The sequence below is a fragment of the Halichoeres trimaculatus genome, unplaced genomic scaffold (genome assembly GCF_033239565.1).
Source record: "Halichoeres trimaculatus isolate MK-OKI-2021-1 unplaced genomic scaffold, fHalTri1.1 fHalTri1_scaffold_18, whole genome shotgun sequence".
Lineage (NCBI taxonomy): Eukaryota > Metazoa > Chordata > Actinopteri > Labriformes > Labridae > Halichoeres > Halichoeres trimaculatus.
In genome coordinates this window covers 7456830-7480917 of record NW_027437196.1, presented here as the reverse complement: position 1 = coordinate 7480917, position 24088 = coordinate 7456830, and the positions used below count along the sequence as shown (strand labels likewise).

The 24088-nt window shown below is 42.1% G+C and overlaps 2 protein-coding genes across 13 annotated transcripts in view; both read right to left on the bottom strand.

The window, feature by feature from the left end:
* Positions 1 to 753: 753 nt before the first annotated feature.
* On the bottom strand, positions 754 to 4208 carry LOC141807178 (zinc finger Y-chromosomal protein 1-like). 2 transcript variants are annotated; one of them, XM_074692963.1, is made up of 4 exons: positions 4044 to 4208; positions 3636 to 3851; positions 2448 to 2813; positions 754 to 2356 (listed from the first exon to the last, which is right to left on the bottom strand). In XM_074692963.1, exons 2-4 carry the CDS (start codon positions 3847 to 3849, stop codon positions 927 to 929), a joined length of 2010 nt encoding a protein of 669 aa, XP_074549064.1. In that variant the 5' UTR covers positions 3850 to 3851; positions 4044 to 4208; the 3' UTR covers positions 754 to 926. The 2 variants fall into 2 exon arrangements, with proteins under 2 accessions (XP_074549064.1, XP_074549065.1); XM_074692964.1 differs by having other exon boundaries at positions 2457 to 2813.
* A 1381-nt stretch (positions 4209 to 5589) lies between these two features.
* The window catches only part of LOC141807201 (receptor-type tyrosine-protein phosphatase mu-like), a 127093-nt gene continuing 108594 nt past the window's right edge, over positions 5590 to 24088 (bottom strand). For all 11 annotated transcript variants that reach the window (XM_074692998.1, XM_074692999.1, XM_074693000.1 and 8 more), the window contains 14 exons: positions 22554 to 22641; positions 19676 to 19752; positions 18791 to 18827; positions 17997 to 18094; positions 14521 to 14637; positions 12527 to 12681; positions 12267 to 12402; positions 11473 to 11622; positions 9607 to 9780; positions 9365 to 9496; positions 9159 to 9284; positions 8107 to 8270; positions 7841 to 7976; positions 5590 to 7704 (listed from right to left, as the gene is read on the bottom strand). In XM_074692998.1, coding sequence (XP_074549099.1) covers positions 7651 to 7704; positions 7841 to 7976; positions 8107 to 8270; positions 9159 to 9284; positions 9365 to 9496; positions 9607 to 9780; positions 11473 to 11622; positions 12267 to 12402; positions 12527 to 12681; positions 14521 to 14637; positions 17997 to 18094; positions 18791 to 18827; positions 19676 to 19752; positions 22554 to 22641 — 1644 coding nt within the window. In that variant the 3' untranslated portion in view covers positions 5590 to 7650. The remainder of the gene's footprint in view (positions 7705 to 7840; positions 7977 to 8106; positions 8271 to 9158; positions 9285 to 9364; positions 9497 to 9606; positions 9781 to 11472; positions 11623 to 12266; positions 12403 to 12526; positions 12682 to 14520; positions 14638 to 17996; positions 18095 to 18790; positions 18828 to 19675; positions 19753 to 22553; positions 22642 to 24088) is intronic.

Genomic DNA, 24088 nt, shown 5'->3' with positions numbered 1-24088 from the left:
AAAGAGAAGTTAGGAGGAAGAGGGAAGAAAGGAGTCAAAGAAGAAGGTGTGGAAGGTGGACAGGGATGGAAGGAAGAGGAGGGGAGTTAGATGAAGATAAATTAAAGGAACAAGGAGATCAAAAAAGGGAAGGAAGCAAAAAGAGGAAAGAGGCAAAGAGAGAAGACAGACGCAGAATGAAGCAAAGAAGGATGGAAGGAGACAAAAAAAAGAAAGGAAGGAAAGAAAATGGAGACAGAAAACGAAAGAAGACAAAGAAAAATAGGAAAATAGCAAAGAAGGAAGGTGCTAGAAAAGGACTTAAAAAAGAAAGGAGATTGAAAAATGGAGGAGGAGGAGGCAAAGAAAGACAAAAAGGAAAGGAGGAGGTAGAGAGGGATCAGAAAAAGTAAAAAAAGACAAGAAGAAAAGGGAAGACACTTAGGTAGATAAAAAAGTGGCAAAAATAAGAAAAGGAGTGGAGGTATGAGCGAGAAGAAAGGAGAGAAGAGAAATGACTTTAGGAGATGAAGTGAGGGAAGGAAAGAAGGAAGCTGAGGAGGCAAGGAGATAAAGAGGAAGAAGATGAGGAAGAAAAGAGGAAAGGAAGGAAAAACAATAGTGTCAAGAGGTGAAATCAGCTGATGATCATGTGACTAAGCAGAATGTTCCAGAACATCTTTTTAGCAGAAGAGACCAGCTCAGCCAATCACAGCGCAGCATCAGGGCCAGAAGGCGGAGCATGAATGATCCTAACAGAGACGAACAGTCTGCAGGTGTTTATTTCTCTTTAATGAAAAATCATCATCAGTCACAGAAACTTGACAAACACATCGTCTCAGTCTGCTGCTCAGAGACACCACGCCTGTTCTGACTCACACACTAAAGGTCAAAGTTCAGAGAGGGGGCATGTTCTGAGCATGCTCAGTTCAGTCCCATGCCTGGAGTCAGGTGTCAGGTGTGAGCTGCTGATCAGTCTCCTGAGTCTCTGCATCCTCACACACTTCAGCCGTGGCGTCAACAGCGACTACCGTCTCTTCCTGTTTGTACGTCAGAGCAGGAATCAAGTCGTCATCGAACAGGATGGGCGGGGCTTCCTCTGCAGGTACCACCCCGACACCGTGCATACGCTTTCTGTGCTGCTGCAGGTTTCCTCTGCGGTTGAAGCGGGCAGGGCAGAGGTCGCAAGTGTACGGCCGCTCCCCGGTGTGGATGATGACATGTCTGGCGAGCTGCGAGCGGCACTTCTTGTCTTTACCGCAGATGTGGCAGACGAAGCTCTGCGGCAAGCGTGCTCCGTTGGCGTGGACGACCTCGCGGTGCCTCTTCAGGTGGCTGAGGCGCCTGAAGCTGCGGGTGCAGAACTCACAGCTGTACGGTCGGATCTCGCTGTGGCTCAGAGAGTGGCTCGCCAGCAGGGAACGGAAACGGAAAACTTTGCTGCAGACGGGACACGTGAACTCTTTCCCCGCCGTGGAGCTCGCCCTTGGCCCAGAAGCATTTGGCGCCTTGTTAGCCCTGACCCTCAGGTGAACGCGGATGTGGTGCTGCTTCAGACAGGTGGCGCTCTGGAAGCTGCGCAGACACAGGCTGCAGTGGTGAGGTTTGTCTCCTGAGTGGATTCTGGCGTGAGCAGCAAGGAGTGCCTCAGATTTCAGGCGCTTCCCGCAGACGTCACATGCGTACGGTGCGTCAGACAAGTTCTCCTCACCGTTCAACCGGTTGGCGTGGACGAGGATTTTGTGGCGTTTCAGCTGGTACTGACGGCTGAACTTGCGTCCGCAGATATCGCAGAGGTGCGGTCGCTCTCCGGTGTGCATCTGGAAGTGGATGGCGAGCTGCGATTTACCCTTGAATTCTTTCCCACAGAGGTCACAGAGCAGCGAGCTCGGCCGCGGAACTCCAGCGCCGCCGTCCACGTGGACGATCTTCTTGTGGTGCTCCAGGTCATTGGTCCTCATGTAGGCTTTAGGACAGAGGTCACAGCGGTGCGGTTTGACCCCTGAGTGGATGACCTCGTGTGTTTTTAGCCGTGACCTGCAGTTAAAGGTCTTGCCACAAACGGCACAGAGCCACGCCTGCACGACACGCTGTTTCTCCAGCTTGGAGACACCGTTGGGGTGGAGCCGGCTCAGGTGGTGCTGCAAGTTGTCACGGCGGTTGAAGCGCATGTCGCACAGGTGGCACGCGTGCGGTTTGTTCCCTGTGTGGATGAAGGAGTGACGCACTAGACTCGCCTTATTCTTCATGACTTTACCACAAACGTCACACATGGTGCTGTCCAGCTCCAGCTTCACTATGGGAAGAGGTGCATGCTGGGAGAGTGAGTCCAGCTGGATGTCAACCAGAGGAGTGGGAGACTGGGGAGGAACTGCATCTGAGGGGGAGAGAAGAGTCAATATTTAGAGAGGAAGTGTTCAAAAAGAATTAATAAAAACATCTCATGAGTCTCTGAGTTTGAAGATTACCTGACGCACTTCTTCCTGATGGAGTCCAGGTGGGGTCATCTGTATCCTCCACCACCTCCCCCTCCTCACCCTCTCCCTCCTCCCTTTCTTCCTCCTCCTCTCTGTCAGTATCTGGTATCACACGACGAGGGCGTCCTCGTTTAGCCCGTCCTCGCGTAGCTCGTCCTCGATTGCTGTCGTTAGAGTTCTGTGGAGGCGGTCTCTTCAGGGGCTTGGACCTGGACGAGGTGAGTTCAGGAGACAGTTTCACTGCAGGCTGGACGGTTCTGGTTCTGGTCCTGTTGGGAGTGCAGTGTTTCAGCAAAGCGCCCCCGTCTGGTCCATCTGGTCTAACTGCAAAACATTCAAGTAGCATCTCAGACGAACCTGCAGACGGGGAGAGGGAGCGAGTCAGGAAGTGGAGAAATCAGAGGAGCTCTGCTGCCCCCTGCTGTCAGAAACATGCCACTGCAGGCGACTGATGCGCTCAGGAGTCAGTCTAATGTGTTGGACTGATCTCCGATTTGTGTGCATCGTGCATGCTTTTAAATTTATTTGGATGATTTTAATCCAAAAAAAGGGAGAATGCAAAGAAGGACAGAGGGAGATCACAAAAAAAACAAAAAAAAACAAAAGGAGGCAGAGAACGACAAAGGAAATATGAAAGAAAAGGTAAGAGATGAAAAGGATAGACGGAAAAACAACAGGAGAGAAGGAATCAAAGGAGACACAAAAGGAAAGGAGAAGGATTTAGAAAAGGTCAGGAGGAATCAAAGATTGGGATGATTCAGGAAAGGAAGGGGGGTCAAGGTGCAAAAGGGCAAATAGCACAAAGAAAAGCAAGAGTCAAAAAAGAGAAATGAAAGAAAGAAAGAAAGAAAGAAAGAAAAAAGAAAGAAAGAAAGAAAGAAAGAAAGAAAGAAAGAAGTTAAATCTGAAAGAAGCAAATACAACAAGAACAGAGGAAGAATCAAAAAAAGAGAAAGAGACACAAAAGGAAAGAAGTAGGTAAAGGAAAGAAAGATACAAAAAAGAAAGGAGGAATCAAAGAAGGACAAGATTATTCTGAAAGACAAAGAAGGAGGCAAAGAAGGTGAGAAGTCGATGGAAAAGTTAAGGAGGAATTAAAGAATGGACAGAAGGAGATATCAAAGGTAAGCAGGAGGCAAAGAAGCTCAAACAAGGATGTTTGTTTGGGTGTCGTCTCACCTTTGTGTCTCCAGCTCAGCTGCTGAGTCAGCAGGTCCACCTGAACAGCAGCGTCCCTCCTCTCTGCTGCATCACTCTGACAGCCCACATCCCTCCTCTCCTCCTTTTCTGGACTCTCCCACTGACAGCCCACCTCCTTCCTCATCTCTTCCTCTTTCAGCAGGTAGACACACAACTGCTCCCCTACAGGAGGCTCCAGGAGTCCAGACGACATCTCTGGACACAGGGAGAGACACGTTAGCGCTGCTGACGAACACTGATACACACAAACACTCTCCTTTTTCCTGTCTCCTCTCTCCCCCTATAAAGAACCATGAAAGTCAAACTTCTTCCCCTCTCATGCTAACATTAGCACAGTGCTAACAGCAGCTAACTACCGCCTCCAAGCAGACAGAAGAATGAAGGTACCCGTGTTATCTGCGCACCGAGCGGGTCACGGTGAGCTCCTGGGGACGTTGAGGTGTTGAGGAGAGACTTTGAAGAGAATCGGATCAAACTTCGAACTGAAGAAACACCAAAACACCTCCAACACCACGGGCCGTTCGTAACACTTCTTCTTCTGCGGCTGCTTCCGGCAGGAGGCGGGCTGATGCTGGTTTATGTTCCCCCGTGCGGCCGCAGCGAGAACTACAACTCGTAAAATTCCAAAACCGTTAACAGACGGTGGAGGATAAACAGGATATTAGCACAATAATATTCATGGTAAAGAAAAGAGTAAATGCTAAAAAAGTAATTAAAAACCAAATACCAAAAACCAAAATTTTTTTCTTCCTTTTCATGATGCAATATAAAAGGCAAAAGAACATGGTGGGAAACACAACAAAGTACAATAAAATAAAATAACTACAATGTAACCAAAAAAAAAAAAAGAAAAAAGAAAAAAAAAAGAAAAGAAAAATTGAAATAAATAGAATAAACTATAAAAAATTAAAAAATTAAAAATATAAATTCTAAATTGAGATGTTTATGCATTTAAACAATGGTATGGCTGAGAACTGACAGCAAGGTGTAGCAATCAATGAAATAAAAACCTCAATAGGATTTTTTATGTAAAAATGTCAATGGTAATATTTTTCTATATTTCTTCAAATTTTTTATTTCATATTTTTATTCTATTACTTTTTATTTTATTTATTTTTGTTATTGCATTTATTGCACTTTTTCTGAGCTGCTGTGGCAAAAAATTCTTCCTATGGGGATCAATAAAAGAATATTCTATTCTATTCTATTTAAAAGTAATTTTACATATAATGATTGCTACATTTATCATTACTTGACAAGACAACTTGGTGCACTAGCCACATGTCTGCTCCAGGCATCCCCTGTGGAAATGGCTCTAAATCAGACCATTATTCACTAACTAGACATCTTTCTTTATTAAAGACGACTTAAAACAAGGGACTTACACTGTAAACTCATTAGGAAAGTGTTTGCTGAGAGAATAAATCACCTCAGGTCAGCTCCCCCTATTGGTGGACATGAGAACTCATGTTGTGCTCAAGCAGCAACCTCCAGTCTAAAGATATGACGCAGAAGTGCTAATATCTGCAGTTTGTCGAGTGTCCGCTTGAGGCTGGCTCTGGAAAAGCAACTTATGCTGAAAAAAATAAACATGAAATAATCATATTTACAGTCTGGTACAAGAAATGTCTCCAGTTTTGAATAGCTAATTTCTCTAATAGCACACACAGTACAAGTTTTTTTTTCTAACTTTGCAGTTTAGAAGCTAGAACCCAGGTCTGACCAATCAGAGGCACAGCTCAGCTCATTTACAGACACCCTATAGCTGTTAGTGTTAAGGCTCAAAGCCCACCCCATTTCCAATATGGCCTCTGCCGACGATTTACTTCGGAACTCTGTACAAGAAACAGACGGGTGATGTCACAGAGAATATGTCCTATGTCCTAATATGATCTCCTGGTTCTTGGTTACACACAGAGACACACACAAGTAAGAGTGAATACAGAACTTATTTTAATATTTTTGATCATACAACATAAATAAAAGCTTTTATAACATTAACGTTCTCATCAGCACACATCCGTATACAACCAACCAAGAGCCATGAACAACCAGGGTTACATCAACCCAGAGCTGTGTGTCAGCATGGTTCAGTGATGTCCTGGTCCGCCTGGTTCAGACGTTGGAATTTTAAAAATCCTCCGTCATGATTGTCTCTCTCTTTGTGCTTCACAAGAACGACATCAACAACATCAACACTGAACAACTGAAGGAATAAATACTCTTCTTTCTGCTTCCTCCTCCTTTATTTACATATGAACACGTTGCCTCCACCCAAAACATCGTCCTGCTGTTGAGGAGAGAACGGAGCAGAAGACAAAACCAAACACAGGAAACACGACCTGGAGGGGACAGACTGAGCACGTGCAGTTGGATGTGTTCCAGTTACTTTTTAAATCTGCAGCAGTATAAATTAAGCACCACAGGAAAAGACAGACAGATGGACTCTTACATAAAACTCTGTCTTAAACTTTTTTTCCCCAGGTTTGAATAAAGTCGTGATGATAATGAAAAGATCATCTGACTCATTCTGACCATCACATGCCCTCTGCATTTAATAAGGTTATTTTTTATTTCTTTATTCTTTCATCAAAGTGAAAAAAAGGAAATCAGTGAAGCTCTGGAACAGAAAGCCTATGAAGCTGCTTAATCAGAACATTAAAGCTCCTGTGAGGGGTGTCAGCTGCCCTTAATTTGAGTGAAAATTAAAGTGTTGTATCTTTAAGGACTACAAAATAAAATCAACCCTTTATAAACAGGATCTTTACCTTTGTTTTTTACATGCCTGAAAGTGCTGCTGCTAGGTCGGTGATAGACAGTGATGACCGACACTGCCAAAACGTTTTACACAACAAAAACTCAAATTTGACAGCAGGATGACATTCCTTGTTAAAAAAAAATAATAAAATACAGAAAAAAGGACAAAATCAGTGAGTTCATCCACAGAGGGCGCCAAATTCAACATAGACTAAGTTCCTGACAGGAGCTTTAAACGCAGGTGTTTAACTCAGACCTGCTGATCGATCAGATTAGTCAACAAACATGATTTTGTGGTTTCTTAGTGAGTCGAACCAGCGACTGCTGCAAAAAAAGACTACAGCCAATTAATGAGGGTGCCTAAGCCCTAATTAGTGCCCCTTTTCTCGTTAAAAAATGACTGAAGCTAACATGCTAATGGTGCCAAGCTGTCTGCGTGGGGGTGCTTAAGACCGGTCTGTTGCAACACTACAGTTGATAAGTAAGCAGTGATGTCATGCTTCTTCTCGACCAATCAGATGTAGATGTTTAAAAACCAAGCTTACCTAAAAAATCAATAAAATAACTTGTTCTAGTGGGTTCACTCTTTAGTTTACCCCCTAATTCATTCCCCCTGCTAGCTGCCTGCAGACAGACTACATTTCCCATAATGCTCTCCACAGTAAACAAACACCTCGAGTTTAAACACTTTGTCCTGACAGCAGAGTCAACTTTTTAAAAATCATTGCCTTTTGTGTAGAAAAAGTTTCACTTCCTGATCTCCAACCAATCAGAATGAAGAAGGGGCGGGGCTTCTGATTACTCATTTTTTGGGGGGATTACCAGCAGAACTTTCATTTAAGGTAAACTGAAATGGTTGATGACCAAACATAAACAAACATGTTTGTGGGTAGTGACTGGCACTGATGATGAAGAAAACAGAGAGTTGAGATGATGTCCAGGTAGATCCTGTGAGCTGAGCACGATGCTCCACTCGGACGTAAAAAGCAGAGACGGTGCAGAGTCTTCTCATCATGTCTGACGGTGTTTTGGTTTCTAAGTTTGATCGATAAAAATCGAAATAATAAAAAATTAAAACACGGTGAGGGATAGAGTTCAGTGCAAAAACATCTCCTCTTCATCACTGCAGGGCCCCCTCCTCCTCCTCCTTCCTAATCTTCATCCTCAGTCAGTAGTAAGCTCCTCCTTTTCCCATCGCTGTGCAGCATCATCACCGAGGAGGAGGATGGAGGGGTGGCTAAGCAGAGTTCAGATACTCCAAAGCAACTTCATAACAGAATTTATACTGCTCCTGTAGAAAAACACAGAGGTCAAAGGTCAAAGGTCAGAGGTCAGCACTCAGAAAGAACTACAAAACTAGATGAACTCAAAATGAAAGTTTGTCAGCTTTTTCTTTTTAATTCAGTTATTCTGTGTGTGGTAGTTACCAGCAGGTCCACCATGTTTGGTTTGTTGTTTCTCAGCGTTTTCACGGCGTGAAAAACGTCGACACACCGCTGCTGACGCAACATCTCACAAACGATACTGATGCTGCAGAAAACACCACTGCGACCTCCCCCGTTCCTGTGTGGAGGAAAGAAAAGAGGAGTTAGAGAGTGTGTTTTTCCCCTTTTCACCACCAGATGGAGACAACTCATCAGTGATGGGCTATGAGGGCACTGACAGCTTGAGGATGTTGCGTGTGTCTACTTACAAGCAGTGGACCACCGTGCGACCTTCACCCCCGTCGTACTCCTCCTGCCACTTGTTCACCTGATGGACAAGCTTCAGGAAGGAGCGCTTGGACACCGGCGTGTCCCGGTACATTGGCCAGCCCAGGAACTGGAACTGCTGGACCATTCGGTACCCGTCCTGAGGCTGGGGACAAGGGGGACAGGGTGGTCAGAACAAACACACCTCAATAGCAGGACAAAGGGGTTAGAGATGAAGCGCACCTGAACTTAAACCTGAGGGAGAGGAGGATGAAGGATGGAAAGGAGGTAAAGAAATGATCTGATGGGTAGGAAAGGAAAAAAGAGTCAGGAAAGGAAAGAGGGGGTGAATCTAGGAAAAGGGCAGGTAGAAGAAAAGAAAAAAGAAGAGATGAGAAAAATGTAAAAGAAGGAAAGGAAGGAGGAAGCACAGAAAGGAAAGACAAGGTAAGACAGAAAATGAAGGAGAAGGAGGGATGGATGTTTCCAAGAGGGGAGAGAAAGATGGGAGATAAACAGAAGGTAACATAAATGTGAGCAGACAGGGAGGAGAGCAAGCTCGAATCAAACACACTGAAATCTAAATCCGACCTGCCACAGCGAGGCGGGTGGGGAGGGGAGTCTGGATCAAACGCAGCCCAAATTTTGTGAGACACGGGGAGGAAATGAGGCACGAATCAAACGCTGAAATACTTAAACTCAGCCCGACGGGGAGGTGAAGAGGTTTAAATCAAACAGATTCTGATCTAAATCTGGTGAAACAGGAAAGAGAGAAGGGGTTTGGATCAAACAGAAGCACTGCCGAACTCTAACACGCGGAAATCAAATGAACCCTGAATACCTGAGGGCGGAAATGAGGTCAAAATAAAACACCCTGAATTCCTGAGGGCAGAAACGGGGTCATTATCAAACGCACCCTTGAAATCCCGGTCAATTAACCCTATCAAACGGATCAAGAAAAAATGACGCAATAATGGGGTCAAAATTATAGACCTAAAACCTGGCGACGACGTGGACTAAAAGAGAGAGGTGTCAGGAAATAAAAGAAGCGCACCCTGGCTGTGTTGTAGATCCTGAAGATGCGGCTGATGACGTCTTCCTCCAGGTCAGCAGAGACGAACTCCACCTGCAACGAGCCGAGCCGATGGAGGCCATTCTCGGGCCAGTACTGAGGACACAACTGAGAGCACACAGATTATTACTGTTAATCTGACACAGATTAATACTGTCAATAATCTGAGCATGCTCGGTCTTTCATACCTGTGCAGGGTCCACGTCGTTCAGCATGACGATGGACGTACAGTGGTAGTCCAGGATCAGACGCCAGAAGTCCTTCACCGTGTTAGGTAAAGGATGCTGAGTAACGATGAACGCTGACGGCTGTTTGTAGCTCTGCAACAGGAAGTGACATCACACATGTAAATTACAAATTATTTACAAAAACAAAAGAAGCTCTCATTATTGTCTTAGCTTTAGAGGAAAACACAAACGATGATACGTACGTCCATCAGAGTAGCGTTGATGTAGTTGGAGCTCTCGCCCTCAATGGTGATGAGGAACGGCAGGCAGCGGTCAGGAGGCAACACGTCCATGCAGCGGTTCTTCTCATGGTTCCTCGGCAACAAAGCGACGCTGCAGTCCTCCACCCGCAGCGTGGGTGTGACCATGTTCAGAGTCTAGACACAAACACACACACACACACACACACACACATTTTAGTCATGATAATCCAACGATGCTTAATGATAATTGCTAGGCTATAAAGTATTTATATCGATATCTCTACATCTATTTTCATCTATATCCATATAACTAGATAGGCTAGATAGTTGCTAGCCGCCGCACTGTTGGCTATGGCTGCCTTTTGCAGCAGCTCTCTCTTCTCTGTTCGTTTCTTGTACTTTTTTCGTCTCTTTTTCGTCATCTTTGTATTTGGAGTGGATCATCACTTTGTATGGCTCATCTGTTGGTCATGGACACCAAACTTTTTGTGACTTCAGTGATATTTTTACTGCTTTTCTCCTGTGTTTGTCTGGAGATCCTACATGTAACCATGGCTGCATTGTTTACATGTGAACTCAGCTGTTAGCAGCCTGTGGCATGTCAATGCTAACTAGTGCCAGGCCTGATGTTTCCCAAAAGGTGAGGACGACATGCTGGTTTTCAGGTGAGAGCCAAGAAGTGACGACATCGACCTGTCCTTTCATCCATCTTTATTGGGAACTTAAGATCTATCTCCAATAAGATGGATGAGCTGCCATACTAACCCAGCAACAGAGGGAATACCAGAAAGCAGAGTAGCATCATTCTATTCACAGACATGGCTAATGGAGCTAACACTGGACACCAACGCCACTTTGGAAGAGCTTCACCTGCTGTGAGCAGACAGGATCCAGGAGACAGAGACTGAACAGACTGCTGAAGAAGCTCAGTCCTGGACCCTGTGGAGGTGGAGGCTGGCTGAACTATGTTTGCTTTGCTAATGTTTGCTTTGCTAATGTTTGCTTTGCTAATGTTTGCTTTGCTAATGTTTGCTTTGTTTTCAACTGCCTTTGATTACCCTCTTTCTTTTTCTTACTGAGTGTATGCTTTTAGCATAGATTGTAAAAAAAATAGACGTCATTTTGCTCGTCTCGAAGTGACGTCGCCACAAAAACTGCTCCCCCTGGTGGCTGGCTGCAGTATAGGTAAAAAAAAATCCGGCTCTCCAGTCATTCCAGATGGGCTGTGGTCAAACTTTAAAAAATGAATACACCTCGAAGAAATGTTTCTTGTGTCCGATTGCTGTGGGATTTGAAGATATCATACAGCTGCCCTGTATTCAGGTCCTTTTTGTTCTGAATAGTTTCATTTTCATTGGTCATTAGAGGTTAAAAACGAGGTTTAATGATGATTGACAGCTGCTGTTCTAGTATATTTTTTTCAGGGATTGCAGAATATGTCAGGAGGTAGAATCAAGAAGTGATTGGACTCTTGAAAGAAAAAATATATTATCATTTTTGTCACCTGGCTCCACTCAGATTCTCCCAGAATCCCTCACAGTCTCTACTGCGCAGACTCTGGCTGCACAATTGCTACCAATGGCGACGCCAGTGACCGGGGGTAATTTTGGCTTCAAAACCATACAATGGTAAATGGTGGAGCCAGGTTGTCCACTCTATATAAAGTCAATGGTTTTTAGCTTTTATACCAGTCCTCATGGTCTCATTTTGTGTTGCATGGTTCTTGTATTGTCTGGGTTTCTGTGACATTTGCTCTTGCGAGGGTCTTTTTATGCCTTGTGTCCTGTTTTTGTGCCACCGTGCTTTGTTGCCTTTATAAAAAGTTGTTATTTTTAACATTAAAGTACACTGTGATGAACACGTTACCCTGAACTCCTCTTTGATCTGACTGGAGTTGGTCTGAGGATCCAATCGGTTCATCTCGTAGTAAACTGAGCGCAGCTGATTGGCTGGTATTGCCGTGTCGCCGCAGAGACACGCCTCCAAGATGGCGTCATGGATGAAGACGTACTGTTCCTGTTGGACAGAGAGAGAGAGAGACATACAGCTTGATACTCTTCATCCCTCTTCCTCCTCCTCCTCCTCCTCTTCCTGCCGCTGTCAGGTTTGAGTGGCAGGAGGAGTGCTGCTGAAATGTCACTTCATAAATGATTTATGTCAACACACATCCGCACACACACACACACACACACACACACACACATACACACACACACACACACACACACACACACACACACACACACACACACACAGGAGGAAGATAAGGATGGACAGAACAAAAACAGATGAGTGACATTAAAAGTTAGACAGAGAAGGTCATCTCTGCGTCCGTTTCTGTCACATCCTGTCTGCCACCACTTGATGACATCACAGCAGCAGAGCAATAACAAGGTTGTTTCCCACACACACTCTGTTCAGGTGTGTTTGCAGGATTTAAGTTTGGAAACTGTGTTTTTGTGTTTGGATTTTTTGATAATCGTTGGTTCATATTCAAGTTTCCCGCTGCGGTTAAACCAAACAGAATGTTCTCATTTGGTCAGTTTATCTGTTTCAAGTTCAGTTTAATAAACAACTGTGTTTACAGAAAGATTCTTCGGCAGCTTGAGTGTGTGTGTGTGTGTGTGACAGAGTGGGACAGAGAGAATGTGTGTATTTACCTCAGTCTGCACCATGTTAACCCTTCGAGCCCTCAGCTCCCTTACACAGTTGTAGATGTCGACCACACCTTCTCTCTCGGCCATGTCCAGCATGATGTCAATCACTATGAAACAGCCTGTACGCCCTGCCCCCGCACTAAAATCAAACACACACACACACACACACACAAATTAAATTATTTCAACTTTACCCTTATGCTTCAATTAAACAGTACTTGCTCTTTGAACACAAGGGATTCTGAATGGATGCTGCGTTTTACCTGCAGTGAACCACCATGGGGCCGGCAGTGGGCGGGGTCTTTGCTTTGACTCGGCGGATGAATCCCAGCAGGCCGGTGGCCTGAAGTGGCACACCGTGATCGGGCCAGCCAGTGAAATGGAACTGTCTTATCTCTCGGATCTCTGCCACGCCCCTCTGAGACACAAAGACACGCCCACTTAGATCTGCGCGATCATGCTTCATTTGTATACAAGACACATCATCATCATCATTAATAGCCTCATCATCATCATCATCGTCATTATCATCATTAACACCCTCATCAACATCCTCATCATGATCTTTATTCTCGTTCTCCTTATCATGATCATCTTCCTCATCATCAAAATTATCAATTTAACAATCGTTATCATTATCCTTATCATTATAATTTACATTATCATTGCCCGATTGCGATCTTAATCAACATTATCATTTTCATAGTCTTTACCTCATCCCCATCTGCCTCATCGTTACCATCATTATCCTCATGAACGTGTTCATCATCTTCTTCATTTTTATCATCATCATCATCCTCATCACCATCATTAAAAGCCCTTATCATCATCATCATTATTATCATCATAAACAGCCTTATCATAATCATCATCATTGTCATCAACAATAGCCTCATTATATCAACATCATCAGCTTCAAACTTATCCTCATTTCCAACCTCATCATTTACATCATCATCACAATCTTTATCCTCATTCTCCTCATCATGATCACCTTCCTCATCATCAAAATTAATATTTTAACCATCTTTATCATCATCTTCATCATTATCATTTTTATGATCATCACCTTATCACCAACTTCATCCTCATTGTTATTCTCATTATCATCACCCTATCACTGTCTTCATCATCATGATCATTTTTAAAGTCTTTACCTCATCGCCATCTGCATCATTAATACCATCATTATCATCATGATTGTGTTCATCATATTCTTAATTTCTATCATCATGATCCTCATCACCATCATAAATAGCCCTATTATCATCATTATCATATATACTAGCCTTATCATCATCATCATTGTCATCATTAATAGCCTCATCATCATCTTCATCATCATCATCATCATCATCATCATCATCTTCATACTTATTCCCATCCTCAACCTTATCATTAACATTGTCATCACGATCTTTATTCTCATGCTCCAAATAATGATCACCTTCCTCATCGTCATAATTAACATTTTAACCATCTTTATTATCATTCTCATCATTATCATTTTCATGATCATCACCCCACCGCCATCATCAATACATCATTTTCATTGTTTTTACTTCATCCTCAACTGCATCATCATTACCATCATTATCAATATGATCCTGTTTATCATCTTCTTCATATTCATTATCATTCTCATCATTATCATGTTCATTATCATCATCACCATCTTCATCCTCACAACATCATTGTTATCATCACTTTCATACACATCTTCACTTGTTGCTTTGACGATCAAGATCTGTCACCACTTCCTTTTGTCCGTTCAAAATAAAAGCAGTCCAGGAGTGAAAAGCAGCACTTAGAGCAACATTAGGTGCTCAACGTGTTTATTTCTGCTTTAACACATTTACATTGAGCTCATGGGGATTGACTCAATGCTTGAGACAACCTCTAGTGGGCATTTCAGGAACTGCAGGATTTGGTGTTTTGGAGTTTGAGGTTTCATACAATCAGCAGGAACCTAAAGTCTAAATAAGTTAACATTTCTCCAAGTTGTTGAGAAGCTGTTAACCATGTGTCTTGATAAGATCTACATTTCTAAACTCTTTCTAATAAACGTGTCGTCAGTCCAAACAGCTGTGACCTTTGATGTCTGATTTCTGATGTCTGGCTGCCCTGAGCAACATCTGCAGGACAACAGCAGCAAACAACCTGACACTCTGTGTCTTTATCAGCTCCTTTTTTTCAGCCAGACCCCCCTGAGACTGAGGACAGGTGTGTGTTTGTGTGTTTGTGTGTTTGTGTGTACCTTCTCCACAGCAAAGGTCCGGATCACGTACTCTGACAGCAGCTGGGTCTCGATCAGCGTCACCTTCATGTCGCCGTAGATCTCTGTGTCATCAGGCCAGTACTTACAACACTTCACCTGTACACACACACACACAGACAGACACACACACACACAGAGCTTGTTTATTGTTACATTAAACTGAAACAAATGGGCTCATTAATTAAGCAGAAACATAAACAGCTGATATTAAAATCTCATTAGAGGCTCCGCCCCCTCCCCCCCTTCCTCATTAACAGCTAATTACTTCTAAGCTAATCACACTGTCGCCACAGCAACCAACGAGTTGAACGACAGGAGGGGAAGAGAATGAATCAGGCTGAAGTGTGTGTGTGTGTGTGTGTGTGTGTGTCTGTGTGTCTGTGTGTGTGTGTGTCTGTGTGTGTGTGTGTGTCTGTGTGTGTGTGACAGAGGGAGATAATCAGCTCGATCTATCCCAGAATCCCCCTGTGCAGCGCTCCTGGAGAGGGGAACAGCTCCCTGGTGGATTGTGGGTAATGAGAGCTGGGACAGGGAGCAGCCTGCAGGTGTGTGTGTGTGATCTCAGGTTAAATCCCTCAATTTGAGCAGGAAAAGAGTGTTTTTAGAGTGTGTGTGTGTGTTCGGTGTATGTGTGTGTCTGCGTGTGTGTGTCTGTTTTTATTCCGACAGAAGCTGAACTCTTCATCGTCGACCCAGTTCTCACGTTCTGATGTTCTACATGTCAGCTTTTACTGTGCGAACAAGCACAGTTTTTCCTGAGGGGGGCGCTACAGAGTTACACCACCACAATTTAACGTGTTCACTCTCTGAGGGCTAGGAATGGTATCGGCCCGTTTCATGGAAATCTTTAGCATTAAAATAGAGAGAAAACTAACTTTATTCACTTTTTGTGCTGAGTTCTGTATTAAAACAACCTATGAGACAGAGTTCGAAGTATCACAAATACAAACTTTAATATTCATGCTGCAGTGATGCGTACTGTACTCAATAATCCACATGAGATGTTTTAATCTCTAAAGCTCCAAAAACACTCGAGACTGCTCTAAACACACACTGTTCTCTGGCTGTAAGGCCGTCTGAGCGTTAATGTTGTTACACTAACATTTAATTATGCATTAATATTAAAGCAGGAGGGAAAAATCAGTACAACATAGTGTCTTTATGCTGAATGTGGCAGTATAATTGTTATATAATAACTTGTCAACAGTGCTTTCCAGGTCAAAGTATTTAACAGGCTATCAGTGAAACTTAGAGCTGTGTCATGATTTAAGTATTGTAATAATATTGTATCTTCATTTGGATGTTGTACTATATTGTTATAATGTGATAATATTGTGATTTTAATATTATAAAATCCTCTTTTGACCTTAGTATTGTAATAATACCGCATGATTTCTTCAGTATCATGGTTTCTTATCATGACTTAACATCAGGGTAACACAGAATCATGAAGCCCTATCACTATTGGGGATGGGTACCTTTCACATTTGTAATGATACAGTACCAATGCCCAGTACCTGGCAATCGGTACCGGTACTCAACAGTAACAATTTTCGGTACTTTTTTGTGTTTATGTGCTAAAAATTTCAGGTTTTTTAATAATACAATATACAAATTTTTCAATGTAACATATTTATTCTTCAGTATTAATCTTACAATTTTGTGTTCATGTCCAGCATGGAAAAGCCCCAACTCTTTCACTCCCTCACAGTCACAAGGATGCATTTAGGTACCCAAACATGGTACCTTTTGATTTTACGTGATGACTATCTAAATTGTCTGTGAGTAACACATTGTGACAATATCGTACTGGCACATAATTATCGTGATATCGTGTTTTAACTTTGATTTAAGCATTGTGCCAACACCATATCATGACTTGACCATCGTGATTCTGTTGTATTGCGACTCACACATTGTGACAATGAATTGGGTCTTTAACGTTGTGATAATACTGTATCATGACCTAAGTATCAAGATATATTGTGAGTTTAGCGTCATGAAAATATTGCATTTGGTTATATGAATCATGATAATGTCATAATGTTACTTAAGTATTGGTAGTTAGGGATGGGGATCGAAAAACCGGTTCCTGTTGAGAATCGATAAGTAAGGTTTCAATCCATCGATATCGTTTGCCTTTGTGCTTAACGATTCCCTTATCAATTCTTTACGTTGTGCCGGAGCCATCGGGCCTGATTCAGGATTTTCAGCTTGAAGTTTCACTGAAGAACTGACTTCATAAAGAAATGTACATTACTCTCTACGTATTCAGATTCATATTCAGTACATTCGAAGTGGTATAAATCTCCTTATTTACCAAAATAATAAAATAGTGCAAGCTCGATGCTAAAGTATATAGGAAACTGCACTGATATGCTAGCAGTTAGCATACATCAGTATAACTTCAGCTTCAGAACAGAATTTCAACTTTCATCACAGAAACACATCACATCAACTCTTTGTTAAAAATACTGAGAATTTCAAATGTCAAAAGCTAACAGGCAATTGAAAGGCTCATGGCTGACGTCATAACTACGGAAAGCTTCCAAACAACTTAAACCATTGCTATAACCACTTTGAGACACTAGATGGCCTACTTGAATCATTAATATATTACAACACAGTACGTCAACGTCACATTGTGTGCATTTTTTACCTGTTTCTATATAATTATGCCCAGAAATATCCAGACTCAGGGACCAATTACATTTTATTCACTTACAATATAAACTCAATTAAATGTTGTTGACACAGAAAACCTGCAAAGCTACTTTGTGTACCAAGAGAATCCTGAACAGGAATTGATAAGGGAATCGATTAAGAATCAGATCCATAAGCAGAATCGATAAGGGCATTGGCATTGACAAAATCTTATCAATTCCCATCTCTATTGGTTGTACCTTATTTTAGGACCACTATTGATTCCCTTTTGAATGTACAAATATGTAAAAAATGTAATATCCTCTTTTTTAGTCATTTGAGTACAAACTTGTCTGTCACACTTGAAACTCCATTCGTCTTATGAAGAACTTCATTCTGCTCTTTTTCACTGAGTCTGTCGGTGTCCTTCATTTAGTACGTTTGGTATTCTAGTTATTATTAGTTCACACTGAGTAAACATTGATGAAGAGTAGACGAGTGAGACATGTATAATGCAAAGCGTACACAGTGTGTGGATCTGCTGCATCAGTGAGTTGAAGTTTGTGTTGAACTGCAGTCTTATTTTCAGTTTAGCTGAAATAAAATAAGAGATTCAAACCGCTGCACCGAGAGAGGAAAACTTTCAACAATAGACGATAAACAAAGAGACGTGACAGATGCACTCTGGGACATGGAGTCCCAAACTTCATCAGAGAGGGAAAACAACCAGATGGTCGCAACAATCAATGTGTGTGTGTGTGTGTGTGTGTGTGTGTGTGTGTGTGTGTGTGTGTGTGTGTGTGTGGACTCACCCGCCCCACCTCCACCAGGTTGGTTACCATGACGATGGCAGCGGTGTTCTCCTGCCAAACCATCCGCCAGAAATCATACACAGTCTCCTGCATAGGACCTAAACACACACACACACATACACACACACACACACACAGAGTAAACTTCATATTAGACAGAGGATCAGTGGGCCACACCAGAGCTGTACATGAATTATAATGACTCTTTTAATTAATTCAAAGTAAGCACACGTACACACACAAACACACACACACACCCTCAGTACACACACAAACACACACAGAAAATGTTTTTAATCACTGTTGACAGTCTGTGTTTTGACGAGCTAATTAGTTCATGCTAATCCATTCCTGTCCTCAAGTGTTTTACAGCAAGAATCTGCCAGCACACGCACACACACATACACACACACACACACACATACACACACTCACACACATTCCATATGCATGCTCACAGACTGACGTGTTCGCACAAACACTCAGGCTTGTTTGGGGGGTTGGAGCTCTACCTGGAGAGGTGTGTAGGTGTGTGTGTGTGTGTGTGTGTGTGTGTTTGTGTAGCCAGTATATATTTACACCCAAAGTTACATTTGAAACTTTCTGACAAACAGTTAAAAGTTTAATCACTCTCCAGGTTTTGTTGTGGTGATTTGGCGCCTCCTGTGGTCAGAGAGGGTAACTGCAGGCTTAATTTGCCACTGCAGCTTCTCTACTCTCTGTAGTAAAGCAGCTCGGAGGAGGGAATGTTAGTTTCAGTGTTGTGACAGTTAGGACGTGTGTCTCAGTCTTACCTTGAGTGGCGATGTAGTGGTTTGGTCTGTGGTAGCCCTGAGAGCAGAGGAGGAAACAAAGGTCAAACTCTGAGAGTCTCTCACCCACACATGCCCATGTGACGGATCTGGACTGATGGCAGCCCCTGGACTTGTAGCATCTTGCTCTTTTTGATCACCTTTCATATTATCATTATCATCAGCTACACACATATACATGTTTGTCTACATTTTGCAGCATCTTCAATCTTCAGAAAGGCCCCAGACTCCGGTGATAAAAACTGTAGTTTGACCTCGTAAAGCACAAAAGTTTGTTTGTGGTAGTTTGTGATACAGCCACAATATGTCCCTAAACAGTCCTGATGTTCGTGACAGTATTTAAATCAGAGCTGTGCGTTATTATAGGTGTATTTCCAACACGTCTGATCTGCTAATTAATATATGTAATTATCCTTTATTACTGCTGTGATAGTTTTAATTGTCTGTATTTATTTTCCTCCTGAGCTTAATTACCAAAGCAGCCGTGTGCGCTCTGTGAAGCTACATTTACCATGATAACCACTACAATAAAGCTTATTACTGTCATTATTATAACTGCCATAATTAATAATCTGATTAAATGCTAAGAACAGACCTCGGATTGCTCTGATGTCCTCACAGCAATAGAAAAACACACCAGTCCCCACTAAGTTAGAAAAACAAACACACCTTCTGACTTTCAGCACACACTTCCTGTGTTTGTTTACGGTCAACACCAACCAACACATCACCATGGAAACAGAGTCCACCAGGACGTTTCTGATCGACCTGTGTGTGTGTGTGTGTGTGTGTGTGTGTGTGTGTGTGTGTGTGTGTGTGTGTGTGTGTGTGTGTGTGTGTGTGTGTGTGTGTGTGTGTGTGACTTACGTCCACATAGTTGGCGTTGATGTAGTCGGAGCCGCTCTCCCCATCCTGAGGCTGCAGACGCACACGAGAATGGTCATCTAGAAAACACACACACACACACACACACACACACACACACACACACACACACACACACACACACACACACACACACACACACACACACACACACACACACACACACACACACATTCTGTTAATTGGTCTGCTGGTTGTCGTGGTGAAGCTGAACATAATCAGCTCTAATTAGCTTGTGCTGAATAAACGATCTAATAATAAATTAATAACTACTTCATTAAACAGCAGTGTTTGTGTGTGACTATGTGTGAGTGTGTTTGAGTGTGTGTTTGCGCACTAATCTCTATATACTCTTTACATCCTAATAATCACATTAAGAATAAAGAATATAAAACAGATTAAATGATGGGTAATTAACTGTTTCTCCTCTCAACTACTCGTTAAAATTCTGATTCATCTTGTTTTTAATCTTTTATTTGATGAATTTATCATAAAAACGCAGACACATTTAAGGAGGCAGCTCTTTCTAATCTGATGCATAATTAATCCCTTTCTGATACACTAAATATAATGTAACAGGAGACAGTGCTGATGATTGTGCGCTATATTTACATTCTTTGTCCAGCAGAGGGAGCTCTGACTCTAGGGGGTTACAATCCTCTCTACACTTTCTGCAGCACAAATATACAGACAGAAATCAGTCCCAGAAATCAATTTCACAGACTACAGAATCTATGTTTGCAGTAATAGAAATAGTTTCCTGCCATGTGAAAGCCCCACCACCAAATAATTTGCAATGCCAGTTGTATCCATTTAGCAGGATACTCGGGCTGAGCAGACACTGTGATTGGTTAACAAAGTTTAAAGCACGTAATATACGAGGATTATCTTTTAGCTCAGATCAATCAGAGCAGAAAATTTCTCTACATTCATTAAACTCACTGACTCATCTGTTATTAGAAATTCTCTCTGATTCTCAGACTGTAGCTGTCTGAGAATCAAACATCACATTCATCATCTTCTTCTGAAATCTGTTTGTTGTTACTAGAAATAATCATTATTTTCATTATTAAAGATTGTTATCACAGCTCTCTGTAAGAATTCAAACAAAACACATTCAATCTGATTAAATTCATAAACTCTGATGTAGAAAGTCCTGTGCCTGCAGCTGATTGGCTGTTATACTGTGGTCACAGTGACAGGTGTGTGTGTTTGTGTGTGTGTGTAGCTGGCTGGTGTGAACATGAAGTGTGTCCCTTCAGGCAACCGTAGCTCACAGCGGCCTCCATCAAACTTTATTAGCATAATGACACCACCACAGGACAGAGTGTGTGTGTCTGTGTGTGAGTCTGTGTGTGTGTGTTGATGGTAGCCGGCAGCTGAAACTGAGCAGCTGTCACAGCAGCTTTCTCTGCGTTAGCACATTAGCTTTAGCAGTTCCATGATGCATTTGAGGACCTGGAGCTGTGTGATGATGGACGCTGACATGAGAACAGCCTGATGGGTAAAAACATACTAACAGTTTGATAGCGTGTATATCCTGTCAGCCATGTTGGAAATCTGTTGTGCTTTCAGTCAAAGAGGAGTGTAGAATTTGATGCACAGAGTTCACCTTGTTTCATTGCAAAGGTGAAAATCTGCACCTGCTGTTGTTGTAACACCTCTAATGAGTTAGAAATATACTGAAAAAATACACTGAAAAAATACACTGAAAAAATACTCTACGATATATTTAAACTGAACGCTTAGCTGACCGATAACAACTCATTATACAGATACATGTCACTACCAGCTGGACCAAACCCTACACTAAGTCATTCAACAAGTCAATTAACAGTACAAAACAATAAGTCCCGGGATCAATCCTAGTACATAACAAAAACTAGACAAATAGTCAAAATAATTTCATAGTTTTAAAATAACTCTTAAACAAGTCTGGCTCATTGGTTCCCAAATATTAAGTCCCAAACAAAAAGTCTGAATCATCAAATTAAAAAAAGTCCAAAAACTACTTTAACACAATAAATCCAAAACAAGTTAAAAGCGTCAAGTGCAAAAAATCAATTCAGAAACATCAAGTCCAAAACATTTGGTCTAAAATGCAAAACAACAAGTCCCGAATAAAACCAAAAACTAGTCCCACACATGCACAGGCCAAAATACAAGTCAAAACCATTCAGTCCAAATCATCAATTTCAAAACATTAAGTCCTCAATATCTAGTCCAGCAAGTCCAAAAACTAAAGCCTCAAGTATCAAGTCTCAGCATTAAGTCTGAAACAACAAGTCCTATATAATAAGTCCACACATCATGTAAAAAGCATTAAGGCCAAGACATCAACTTTAAAACAAGTCCCAAAAATCAGGGCAAAAGTGTTTAGTCCAAAACAAGGAGTCCAAAACAAGGAGTCCAGAACAAGGAGTCCAGAACAAGAAGTCCAAAAGATCAAGTGCAAAGAATTAGGTCCAAACATCAAGTCAAAGACCAAGTTATCAATTCCAAAGCTTCACGTCAAACACAAGAAGTCAAAAACAACTCTAAATCAACAAGTCTAAAATAATAAAAGGGACAGTTCCAAAAAAAAAATGAAGTCAAGACTGATGTGTTAAGACCATTAAGTACAAACCAACTAGTCTGGACCACCCAGATCTAAGACAAGCCTTAACTTGAACCCAAGAAGACACGAGTCAGGTTCCTGATTCAGGTCCTAAATAAAACAATAGTCCATCTGATATATTAATGATGGACAACCTGAGACTTATCATGTGCCTGTTAAAAACTGAGAATATGTGCTTCAATATTTTGATATTCTGAAGAATCCACCGGCATGCACAGATCTATGGTATATAGGGGTACATACAGGCGATGATGTTTCCGTAGCGATTCTTCATGCGGTTCTCGTCCTTCTTGGCAGAATCCCAGGGAGCCGACTGTCCCTCGAAAAAACTCTGAAAAGACAAAAACAGAGAGTTTGTTAAAAGAGGACAGAGTGATGAAATTCAGTGAATGACTTCATGAATAATGCAGAGGATGTGTTTGATTTTCTGTTCTCTCCCTGAACACACACAGGCGATGGTTTTACGGTCGGAGCAGATGATTAAGTCCAATTATGAGAACGAGGCTCAGAGTGAAGCCGGGGGCGTCTAAACACACACTGATGGTTGTTTTTTTTCATATTACAGCGTTCAAACACAGAAAACTACTCTGACTGTTGTTTGCTGAAACAACAATTTACTCTGTGTGTGTTTTCAGACAACAACAACACACGCACACAGAACCACAACATTAATCACTATCAAGACCTTATTTAATTATTTTGTTTTTTTTTCTGTATCTATCTATCTATCTATCTATCTATCTATCTATCTATCTATCTATCTATCTATCTATCTATCTATCTATCTATCTATCTCATGCCATAAGAAGCTCACACACACTTTGATCTACATCAGGTTTCCTGGGTTGACTGTTAAAAAGCGTGCCGATAAATGTGTGTGTGTGTGTGCGTGTGTGTGTGATAGCAGTCTAACAGCTTCAGACATCCATCAAACTGAGAGGTGAATGATGTTCCCCACACACACACACACACACACACACACACACACACACACACACACACACACACACACACACACACACACACACACACACACACACACACACACAGCTCTGTGATTGACAGTAAGGAAGAAAGAAGAAAATAAAAAGAAAAGAACGAAGGAAATGAACTAATGACTGCTGGCAGTGACTCTTCCCTGACTCTGTGTGTGTGTTTCACTGTCTCTCACACATTCATCAGGTGCGCGCACACACACTGACAGACAATGAAAATGATAATGCTAACATGCTAACACATTTTTAACTGATGATAAATGAATCAGGTGTGTATGTGTTTGTGTGTGTTCATTTGTGTGCAGGTGTGTGTCACTGAATCTCTGTTGTTGCATCAGGAAACAGGAAATCCTAATTTTTCTCTCATGTCTGTTCCAGAAATTTGTGAACCAAACCACTGACGTAGCAATGTATTCGGACAAACAAACATGCTAGTCTGGGGTTTAGCATTAGTGGATGGAGCTAACAGTCATTGAGGTAGTGGACACAAACACAGTGAAACAGTCTTAGTTTGTGTTTAAGTTTTAGTCACAGTGGAAACCTCCCATTTCTCCTAAACATTGACTCCTGGTAAGGCATGGTTTGGAGGTTTAATGTCCCCAACGTCCTTTTAATGAGTCCCATGTTCTCAGGCAAGCTCTTCCAGGTCAAACGTTTCACCTACTGGTACCAGACAACACCAAAACTTTGTATGGAAGACTGATTTCTGAACATTCAAACCCCCAGCAGGAGCTGATCTGCTTCAGTCCATTAAACTTTGACTGAAACACCAGAGAAACAATC